The 12,099-nt window shown below is 40.7% G+C and overlaps 1 protein-coding gene across 7 annotated transcripts in view; it reads left to right on the top strand.

Annotated features, from left to right (window-relative positions):
* RUNX1T1 (RUNX1 partner transcriptional co-repressor 1) overlaps positions 1 to 12,099 on the top strand; it is a 145,065-nt gene that overhangs the window by 19,243 nt on the left and 113,723 nt on the right. For 4 of the 7 annotated variants that reach the window (XM_083747797.1, XM_083747796.1, XM_083747799.1 and 1 more), the window contains one exon: positions 10,295 to 10,465. The exons of the other annotated variants lie outside the window; for them this stretch is intronic. In XM_083747797.1, coding sequence (XP_083603923.1) covers positions 10,378 to 10,465 — 88 coding nt within the window. In that variant the 5' untranslated portion in view covers positions 10,295 to 10,377. The remainder of the gene's footprint in view (positions 1 to 10,294; positions 10,466 to 12,099) is intronic. 7 annotated transcript variants of the gene reach the window in all.

Genomic DNA, 12,099 nt, shown 5'->3' on the forward strand with positions numbered 1-12,099 from the left:
AAATATTTGAAAAACAGTAAGCCAGTTATGTATGAGAGCAGGAAATAAGTATTCAACCCATTGATTCATGCACAATGCCACAATAATTTCATTGGAATTATCTGTTGATTTGCATGAACTTGAATGATTTTTTCATGGATTCTCCAAGCTGTGATTTAGTGAGACCTACAGTAGCTGTTCTTTTGTAAACTTGGCTTTTTCTCTCAGCTTATAAATATTAATTCATACCAAGAGACAAGGTAGAACGTTTCTTCTTCCTAGAATTATCCTTAAACCATTTGAAATGTTGTAATCCCCTTGTGTTGTTATATTTAGTTTATTCTCAGTTTAGCTCTTTAAATTACCAGTGGTGGTGGTTGAGTGAAGTTGGCTGTCCTCCAAACCAGATGATAAACTGGAGGTGTGATGTTTCATGTTATAATTGCTCACGGATGCTGAATCACTGTTCAGTAGAGAAGTGTGTTGCCAGCAAGCTTAGCGTATCTCTCTAGTGTCCCTGATTGGAGATCTCTGTGAATTAAAGTTAATTTTTTAAAGTCTGGAGTGTGATTTTAAGATTTTAAGATTCTAGCTTAATCTGTGTGTGTATGTGTTTTGAAGGTTGTTTACCAATACAGTGGTACCTCGGGTTACAGACACTTCAGGTTACAGGCGCTTCAGGTTACAGACTCCGCTAACCCAGAAATAGTACCTCGGGTTTAGAACTTTGCTTCAGGATGAGAACAGAAATCGTGCAGCGGTGTGGTGGCAGCAGGAGGCCCCATTAGCTAAAGTGGAGCTTCTGGTTAAGAAAAGTTTCAGGGTTAAGAACGGACCTCCAGAACGAATTAAGTTCTTAACCCGAGGTACCACTGTAATGATGACTTAGTTCCCCATTTACATTACAGTACAAGTGTATGGTGTGTTAGGGGAGAGGTAGCATTTCTGGTGGGGGACACATCATACTCCTTTGGGGGCTATTTGTCCACCTTTGGTCCCCACCCTGCACTCAGCTCTCGCCTGCGGCTCCTAGAAGCTGTAAGCATGTGACAGTGGCCACACTTCAGGAACAGCTTCGACTGGCCAGCTAAATCAGGGTAGGGTAGCCAATGGGTCTCAAACCTTTGGGGAGTTAGGGACTTCCCCTGTGTATGAAGACAGCCCTTTGGCTATACACAACAAACTCTGATGGCTTGAGCAGATGAAACCAACATTGGGTCCAATGGTCAAGAAGGCAGTTTCTGCATATGCTGTAGAGGGAAGTGAGGGGCAGATGGGGTTCGTCAACCTGGGAAAGTAGCCCATCTAGGAGAAGGAAAACTCTGATCCTAAACTGATGCCTTGTGTCATATCTTTGGGAAAAGGAAAGGCTAAGGAGTAAACCCTACACAAATCCGGAGTGGAGTCCCATAGATTGTTGGATGGCGTCTTGTACGCCTCCTTCTGGCGACTCTTTCAGCCAAGCTGTGCCAAACATATTGCTCTGCTTTTCTTTGAACCATATCAGCAAGGCCGAGAGAGAAGTCTTGTCTGGGAAGCCTAGGACCTCCTCCATATATATCTTCTGGCGGTTCCCTCACTGCGAGAGGCCAAGTTACAGGGAACCAGGCAGAGGGCCTTCTCGGTAGTGGCGCCCGCCCTGTGGAACACCCTCCCATCAGATGTCAAAGCGATAAACATCTACCTGACATTCAGAAGACACCTGAAGGCAGCCCTGTTCAGGGAAGTTTTTAATATGTGACATTTTAGTGTATCTTTCATCTTTGTTGGAAGCCACCCAGAGTGGCTGGGGAGACCCAGCCAGATGGGCGGGGTACAAATAAATTATTATTATTATTATTATTATTATTATTATTATTATTATTATTATATACCCCCCAGGCTTGTGCCCCAGGAAGGTCATTCACCCCCGGAGGCGCACTCCATTGTCCTTTGAGACAGATGGATGCCAACAACAAGAACACAGTTCTGAGGAAAACAGAAAAATTGGAATGTAATGGTTGGAGTTAGAGACTAGGACTGGGAAGACTCTGGTTCAAATTCTTGCAGTGTCATGAATTTCGTTGGGTAACTGTAGACCAGTCAAATCTTGAAGTCTAATCTACTTCACAGACTTTTTTTGAGAATCAAATGTGGGAGAAGGGTAAAGAACAGTGGATGTGGCCTTGAGCTCCTTGGATAAAAGGCAGGAGATAAATAAATAATAAAGAGCCTGATTCTTGGTGGTTGGGAATTTTTTTCTTCACTACTTATTTTTCATTTTGCACCTGATTTACTCCGACTGCAAATTGTTCTTCTACTGCCAAACATCCCTAGATAGCATCACTCCAATTTGGTGCATGTTTTTGGCTTCTTTGAAATGCTGCTGTTTAGATAGTTCTCAAATTTTACTAGTTTAAATTGCTATGTACTTACAGTCTTGTATTTTTTGCTACTGATAACTATTTCCAAACTAAATCAAATCACTAAATTATGTTAGCTAAATGTGCATTTTATTTGGTCGTTTTCTTATTTCAGAAAGGAAAGCTTTTCATGTGTTTAGGGAATTTTTTAATCATGATGTTTTTGTTAGCTAGCTGGTGTGGGTTTAACTATTATTATGAAATGCTTTTGATATATTTATAATTGCTTCTGCTAGTTTTCAATATTGTGGTAGGGAAACCAATGGTTTTCCAGATGTTACTGGTCTACAAATCATCTCTGTACGTTGACCATGGTGGCTGAGGCTGATGGGAGTTGGAGCCCAACAACATTTGGAAGGCCAGAGGTTTCCCATTCCTGGTGTATATTAACTTGCTCACTCTTCTTCTGAGCTGCATTGATCATCACCTGGAAATGTGTGTAAATAAACTGATAATGATAATGATACCTTTATTTGAACCACAGAAATGGAGAAGTGCTCAAGAAGCAAGTTGAATTCTTTCAGCACTTTTGAGTCAGCTGTTCTAATTTTAACTATATCAAGAAGCAGGGCACTTTAAGCTTGCTTTCAGATCTTGAGATCATCTCTCAAACATTGTTCCTCACATTCTGCCCCACTCCTCCCCACCAGATCTGTGTAGAGGGACCAAGAAAGAGAACTTGGGGCAAATCCTTCCTTCCTTCCTTCCTTCCTTCCTTCCTTCCTTCCTTCCTTCCTTCCTTCCTTCCTTCGAGTTGGTGTGCCATTTCACTTTCTCTAAGGTTCTGCAAATTTTGGCTTGGTTTGTTAGCCAACCACTGTACCTTTCGTAGTAGGCAGTGTAGCTTGATTTTCTCAATTTCTGTTTTGCAAATTAAGTGCATTCTTGTTGTACCTGCTGCTTGGCAAAAGAGGGATGTTACAGGAGAGGAATTGCAGGTGGGGGAGCATGTTGATAGTAATCCCTTCTGATCTAGGATGCTGTGGTGGAGTCCTGGTGCATGCCATGGTCTGATGTGTGTTGAAAGAAAGAGCCTCTGCCTTTTTATGTTGCCAGTGGCTTTTAACAATATGTTACTGCTCCGGAACGTCTATTTTAGAAAGTGAAAATTGGGACTTAGCTATACAGCTGCAAATAAAACGTTTTAAATGCAATATACAATGCGACACTAGATGACAATGGTAAGCCTTATGGAAAATTCAATGTATTTTTAAAAACGCTTAAAAGGGGGGGGGGTATATGTGTGTAGATTCCACCCTGGTTGCAGATCATTTGAAGTTTAGGCTGATAAAGAAGAATGAACATTCTGGAAGGTTTTCAGAATTTGTTTTTGAAATATGTGCTATATAAAGAAGAGGCAGAAATAAGCAACTGTATCATTTGAACCAAGGTTGTTGAAGAGGAACACCCAAGAAGGTTTTTTAAAAGCTATCCTTGTGGTGCTACATAAGAATGGGGTAGAAATGGGCAATAGACTCATTTAAGACCAAAAATTGTCTAATTACGGCTGCCGTCAGTGTTTAAGCCCAACCAAATTCCAGAGATTTAATGGGGGTTGGGGAACTCTCTGCTGCATAGTCAGAAGCTGAAAGGCACGTTTTCAGGGAGGGGAAAAAACGCAAGGTAATCTAAGAGCTTTTCCCTCTCTCCCCCATTTCATGAAAAATCTTCTTTAAAAAATAGGGACTGGAAACATTCCTGAGAATGATGCTACATGGCGCTGTAACATTGTATGCAGTAGCATTTTGGAGAAGGGGGCAGTGGTGGTGGCTGCTCATTTTTCTGTGTATTGTCCCTACGACTCATTTCCAGGAACATTTCTGTACTCTTTTAAAAGCACATGGTAAGTGTCACACTTCTTAGCTGCTTGAAATGGCTTTTACCTTTTAAAAACACTTTTAGTAGGAAGAATAAAAAGCCGCTGGCTCTCTAAAAGTGTTTACAAATTCCTTCCTTTCTTCAAATTCACAAGAGTTTCTCTCATAGATATGACCAATTTTTATTATTTTTTGTCATTGATGCTGGTGACATTTTGGCAATATATCTGGGGATTGGGTGGAAGAAACTCCCATGACTATGAAGGAATGGAGGAATTAGTAAAATCAAATGTACAGAAGATTCAGGACAAATATCTGCACCAGTGGTACAACAATATCAGAAACTGAACCTGGTGGATTACCATGGCATTGTCTTCTGCTTTTAATTAACCACACTTCCAAACTCTAAACTGTGGCTAATCTTAACTACGGTTTGTTGAAACAAGCCAGATTGATGACTGAAGGTTTAAAACTGACTTCAGTCAAAATTAGATCACACAGAAGAAAATAACAAGCAAAAGCTTCTGATGTCCTTGTGTAGGAGAAGATGTGATCCTGAAGTCTGCCTAGGCTTACGGCCACAATTCTGCCTAAATTTCAGAATATGTGTATAACATTTACATTTACAGACACTTCAGGTTACAGACTCCGCTAACCCAGACATAGTGTTTCAGGTTAAGAACTTGGCTTCAGGATGAGAACAGAAATCATGCTTTGGCGGCGTGGCGGCAGCAGGAGGCCCCATTAGCTAAAGTGGTGTTTCAGGTTAAGAACAGTTTCAGGTTAAGTACAGACCTCCAGAACGAATTAAGTACTTAACCTGAGGTACCACTGTATTTACTTTAAAAATTATGGCCATTAACTGTTATTTGGTACCTGTTAGGTGCAAATAAAGAGTGATGCGCATATTGTGTTAATTACATGCCAGTAGAATTGGCGAAGAGCTGCATGTGGTTCTCTGTTGCTGAACAAGTTGTGCACTCCCGCTAGAGGAAAAAGACTTAACTCCATGGTAATACAATCCTGTGTGTGCTTAGGTGATGAAGGGGTTCTTGGCAGTAACTAAGCAATACAGGAACTGGTAACTGCACTTGATTTTCTTTTATGTTGATTCTGATATGTGTAGTCTTTAGATCCTATTAAATTTTCTGAAAGATAAACTGCTGCAAGAGTGATTTGCCAGGCCCAATGACTCCTCTTCTTAAAACCTTGGCTTAGCCGAGTATCTTGGAAGGGAGTGGAGAGGTGGAGATAAAAGTGCTTTGACTACAAGGTTAACTGATTTCAAATAGAAGGCTCTCTCGAGTTATTGCATTCTGCACAAAATAAATACATTTTGCATATGGTTAAGATTGATAAAAAAAATATTCTGTATGGCAGTGATTGCATTCCCATCTGTGATTAAGGGTTTCTGTCTCCATCTGGTTTTCACATTATATTTCTGTAACAAGAATCTTTTATATGGCAGAGTTCATTCGCTGTATTTTCTATTAGCTGCAGCTTGAACTACTGCATGGATCACAGATTTACACATATGGCTTTAATTACTTCATACCATTGAGAAAAAGTAATATTTGTTTGGGAATGTATGTTTTTCACTATTGCCATGGTTATGCAACATGATGAGCTTTTTAATGCCACTCTTCTGGAGAAATACAAATTGTTTAAGGCTTTCTGTTTCAAAAGGGGTAGTGAGGGAGCTTTCAGTCATCCTGTTATTTGCAAGAGTTAATATGTTAGGCACACACACACACACACATCATTTTTGTTGTCTAACTATTATGGGGTAAAATGAATGAAATGCAGATTGCCTTACAAATGGCTGCTGTGTATCATATTATATTTAAAGGAGATGTTAATTAAGCAGTGTAGCTCTGCATATAGTTTACAAAATGGTGGAGAAATTCCACTCAACATTGTCAGAGGTTTCTGTGAAATAAGAAATGAGTGATTCAGATTATGTACTTTGCACTAAAGATATATCAATATACTTTTAAGAGGAAAAAAACCTTTCTGTTTGGTGCATATAATATTGTTTTGGACAATCCATCAATATGTCTCCTACAAATTCCCATTTCCTTGCACAAATCTGTGAAATGCATGAAATTTCTTGCTAGATCAAACAATGAGTGTTATCAAAGGTATTAGATGCAGACATCCTAAATTAATTTGCCTCCTAATCCTATAAAATAACTATAGAAAATGACTAATGTTATAAGAAGATTATTTAAAGTATGAAAGTTGATCTTTTAGGTTTGCATAGATTGAAGAGGAAAATTTGGTAAATATCATTCACTAAGTTAAGCAAATCATTGCTGTTTCCCAACTGAGTAACAGATTTTGTAAACTGTTTTTAAACATATAAAGGATATTTTATCAAATTGAAAACTTCAACATTTGGTGAACTTTGTCTTCAAAAAGCTGGACAGTAAGCTGCCCGTAGTCTCTGACAGGGTATATGCTTATGATGAAAATATGTTTACACTGGGTAAATAACATTCACCAGTAAACAAAGGTATTGCTGCTTCAGCCCAACAAAATGAATTTGAAATAGCACATTGGACTGCATCTCATGTGGAACCAAGAAAACACATTGCTTTATATAGCATTAGATTTCAGGATATCAATATTTTTATTTTCCTCTATCCTGAAGTCCCAGGGCAGAAGACTATCATGCCTTCCAGGCCCATCTTTATTTTTAGCTATATTTATTTACTGACTGTCATCGCTGATCTAATTCACTAGACACTGATGTTTTGTGGAATATATTTAGGCTGTATTCTCCCCCCCCCCAAAAAAAAATGAGCACATGCTTTTGCATGTTTAGGATCTGCTTGGTGCAAGTTTATATGTTTATTTATTTAGGCTGCCCCATATCTAAAATACTTTTGCATTATAAGAAACACATGTAAGATTGGCTTAATGTGTGAGATACACACATTTTTTGAATTTAAAACTGGGTGAGAATTTGACTTCTAAACCTGAAAGGGAAAGAATAAGAGTTACTTGGGCCTAGAGTCAGCATGGGCAACTGTCAGGGCCCACTGTTGATGCCTTCCCTCCAGAAGAAGAGCTCTGCTAGATTAGACAAAGACCCATCTCGTCCAATACTCTATTCTCACATGGCCAGCTAGATGCCCCTGGGAAGCTTATATGCCTGGGTTCCCAGTTATCATTTTGATTTCCCTCAAGGCTCAGGAGCCATGCTTTGTTGGGGCATGATGGGGGATTTAACAGCTCCCAGCTGCCTGGTGCTCCTTCAGAGTGCTGTGGATGCTTCTTGCTGCTATTACCGCCACCTCCAGACCAGCCTGCCAGGGTGGTGGATTGTATTTCGCTGAGGTTGCCTTCAGACTGAAGGCTTTCTCTGGTATCCCCTATGTGTCTACTTAATGGGCTGCATCCAACTAAGTCCCCTGCTCAGCGCCTGAGGGCCCCAGTCCTGCCACTCAACACCTGGCCTAGGGCGGGGCCTGATGGGCTCTGTAAAGAACTGCTGCCACTGTTGCCGCTGGGCAGAGAGGGCTCCGTTTTGTTTTGTTTGTTTTTTGTTTAAATTGCTATTATTTTTTACCTATGTATTTTTATGTATAAAATACATGTTTAAATTGCTATTATTTTTTACGTATGTATTTTTATACCTATGTATTTTTTACCTATGTATTTTTACCTATGTATTTTAGGGACACAGGTGGCGCTGTGGGTTAAAGCCTCAGCGCCTAGGACTTGCTGATCGAAAGGTCGGCGGTTCGAATCCCTGCGGCGGGGTGCGCTCCTGCTGCTCGGTCCCAGCGCCTGCCAACCTAGCAGTTCGAAAGCACCTCCGGGTGCAAGTAGATAAATAGGGACCGCTTACCAGCGGGAAGGTAAACGTCGTTTCCGTGTGCGGCTCTGGCTCGCCAGAGCAGCGATGTCACGCTGGCCACGTGACCCGGAAGTGTCTCCGGACAGCGCTGGCCCCTGGCCTCTTAAGTGAGATGGGCGCACAACCCCAGAGTCTGTCAAGACTGGCCCGTACGGGCAGGGGTACCTTTTATTGTTAGTTTTAGATTTTGATTTATGTGGAAATTGTTTCCCGTTTGGTTGTGTATTTTTTTGATGTGGTTTATTTATTGTTTATGACTTTTGTAATTATGTAAATCTTGTTACGCTGTAAGCTGCCTTGAGCATTGTTTTTTCACTGCGGAAAGGTGGCATACAAATAAAAAATGATGATGATGATAAGTCAGTGTAGACCATGGGTAGGCAAACCAAGGCCCGGGGGCTGAATCCGGCCCAATTGCCTTCTAAATCTGGCCCGCAGACAGTCTGGGAATCAGTGTGTTTTTACACGAGCAGAATGTGTGCTTTTATTTAAAATGCACCTCTGGGTTATTTGCGGGGCATAGGTATTCGTTCATCTTTATTTTTCCCCCAAAATATAGTCCGGGCCCCCACAAGGTCTGAGGGAAAGTGGACCTGTCCCCTGCTGAAAAGGTTTGCTGACCCCTGGTGTAGATCCACTTATAGTTATGTAACTTTACACATACTTAACTTAAGCCCGTTGGTTTCAGTATGCCTATTTTAGTTATAATGTAGTTATAGAATCACAGAATTGTAGAGTTGGAAGGTATCCCAAGGGTCTTCTGGTCCAACCCCCTGCATTGCAGAAATCTCATCTAAAGCTTCCATGACAGAGGGCCATCCGAGTTCTGCTTAAAAACTCCCAAGGAAGTAGAGTGCACAACCTCCCGAGGGAGAATGTTCCTCTGTCAAACAGCTTTTACAAATAGTTGGATGCAGTCTATTTCTTAGACCAGGAGTGGAGAACGTTCAGCCCTCCAGATGTTGCCTTGAACTACAGTTCCCATCATCCCTGGCCATGTTTGCCAGAGCCAACGGGAGTTGTAGTTCAGCAACAGCTGGAGGGCCATAGCTTCCCCACTCCTGGGTTAGAATGAATGCACAATGCAATGGGAAGTGTCTACTGAAAAGGAATAATTCCACTGTGTTGCTGCATTGGAAGTGGTTAAATAATTCCATCAGGCCTGATAAAGAGACCCAGCATATTTGCCCTCCCTCAGCAGATGTTGTCTGGAAGGAGGCAAGTGAAGAGGAGGGATTCATGTAATAATGCAGCCTTTTCTTTCTGATGGGTGCTTTATTTTCCCTGGCATATTAAGGGTGCCCTGGCACACACTTCAGAATTCCTTGGCTATGGTATGCAAACCATGTTGAAGTAAATGGGATATTAGTACAGCAGCTCTTTGGAAACAGTTGCAGCTACAGAGCTGGGTAGTATAATACTTTCAAAGTGGTTTAGAGCATTCAACTAGTTTAATTCCGTAGATGTCAATAGGAATATGTTTTATTGTATTTATTTATTATCGTAATAATCAGAAGATCCATGGGTTGGGGGTTGTTACAGCAACATAAAATGCAGCACTAACAACAGTTGAAAACTATGTCTTGATGTGATTCATTTTATTTTAATCATGCTTCTTGAATGTGAGCACGAGGAGAAGTTTAAAAATATTTATGAATAAATAAATAATAGCATCATTGACCCAGGACTGGGTATGCTTCTTTTTAGTAGTTTGTGAATCCTGGGAGTTATTGGTAAAAATTCTGACCTTATATAAAACAGCAGGAGGTAATATATGGGTGGGGGGTAATACCATAGCTCAGTGGTAAAGAACAAGTTTGTATGCAGAAGGTTTGATGCCTGACTTCTTTAGTTAAAAATATTAGATAGTAGCCATAAGAATGATCTCTTCCTGATACTCTGGAGAGCCTGATGGAAATATAATCTGACCTGATACAAGTTACTTTCCTATGAACAATTGACCCCGTTAAGTTTTGATGTTTGACTTGTTTGTAATTCACAGTATATGCATTAGTTTCCCTCCTTCCTTCTGGGAATAATATTTTTTTAAAAAAAGAATTGGTTTTAAAATGCAATAATAAAGAAGTTACTTTAGGATTATAGTTACTACTTCTGTTACATATATAGATAGATATAGATATAGATAGATAGCATGTCAATAAAGGGGCTTTGTGCTTCAAACTGGCTGTGATATGTGCGTGTGTTTTTTTTCCTTTTGTTGTTGTCAATAGAAAAGATTGATCTCTGGGCTGGTGAACGTAATATCTGTCCCAGTCAGAAAAGGAGAGGAAATTAGCAGGACGATTGGTGGAGAATGATATCTGTCAAAAGAAACACTTGGAGAGCACTGAGTTTAGTAATAGGTGACTGCCGGAAAAAAGGGAACTTTGAATTTTGCCAAGGTAAGGAACAGATTTGTAATTAACATGCTATTTATGAGAAAGAAATTAATTTGATTTATTGTGCCTTGTCCCTCTGTAACTGTGCTTTCAATCTTCTCCTTGTTATTCCATGTGCTTCCCATCCCTCCCTTGGAATCTAACCTTGTAGGGCTTTCAGATTTTGGATGGTTATGCATGAAGAACTTGTGGAGCGATGCCCTATTCATATTTATCTCAAAGCATGAAATGCCTAATTTGAGAGGAAGGGAGTAGATTTGTAACACACAAACACACACCCTTCCTGCCCTACCTCCAGCCCATCTTACAGCCACATTTTGGATGTAAAAAATGAAATGTTGTCTGTTTTCATACAATATAATGTGCATAGGCCCAGTGGGTAGGAATCCCACCCTCTCTCTCCTTTCTGATTTTGTAGCATCACAGTTGAGAGGCTACCATCATGGGTTGAACTGTGACATTGGTCCCATTGGTACAGAGGAAGGAAGGAAGGGAAGCAATATGCAATTCTTAGTGGAAAAGGTGGATTTTGAAGAGGGATTTGAAAGAAGTAAGGCACAGGGTGTTCTGCGATGTGGTTCTAAGCCTGTGGAGTAGCAAGGAAGAAAGGTCTTTAGAGAAGCAGGAGACAGTTGGCACAACCTTCAGCATAGACTTGATTGCCAACACTACAAAGATCCAACATTGCAAAAGCAGGCACCTGCTTACACGGTGGGGGTCCTCTACCTTCTATCTCCCCTGTTGTCCACCCTCTCTCCCACACTCACAATATGCTCCTGGAAGACCCACTGGAACATATATTGGGTGTGTGCAAGAAAGTCCCATTTCACAAGTGAGTAGAGATCATTGAATGCCATTCAGGGTAAATACAGAGGTGGGGCAGGTACAGCTGAGAGAGGCTGCAAGATAAGGTGCCCCAATCCCATTGCATATATAGATTTGGCAAGCTTTGAGGTACATATGAGTAGTTATTTAATACTTATGTCACAGTCCACTTACCCAGAACAAATCTAATGAGACCAATGCAGATAAAGAGGCTTAAGGACTGTGGGGCTATGTCCACTTTGCATTTAAGGCTGTTGGTGTGGAGGGTTGGATGATGTTCCTGACAGTTTTACAGTATGTGGGTTTATCTGAATGACTGAATATTTCAAGTGAGTCAAAAGGTTAACTATATTTCGAACCTATGTTTTGATCTATACTTACGTGTGTATATAAAATACAAAGGGTATGTCCATTACAGATGAAAGCCGCAATAGATTCAAATATTTTTGGAGGCAGTCCATGAAAAACTGTAGCTATTTCCTGCCATTCTGATCTCTTCAAGCTATGAACACTATATTTGCTTGTAGCTCTGCCCAGAGTCATTTTTCATGCCTATTTCATATGGGAGCAGCTGTTACTAACACTTCAGCTTACTGGAAGTTTCACCATCTTACTGGAATGCTTTTCAGTTCCCTTGAAACTCCCACAGATGGTTCACCTAATGGGACCTTGTTGCATGTTAGGAACTGTAGGAAACTTACACCCAATCTAACTCAGTATTGTTGGCACTGATGGACAGCGGTTCCAGAAAGAGAATATTTCCCAGCCCTACCCGGAGATGCTGGGGACTAAATCTGTGACCTGTGTTCCAC

The sequence above is a fragment of the Podarcis gaigeae genome (genome assembly GCF_964106915.1).
Source record: "Podarcis gaigeae genome assembly, chromosome: 7".
NCBI lineage: Eukaryota > Metazoa > Chordata > Lepidosauria > Squamata > Lacertidae > Podarcis > Podarcis gaigeae.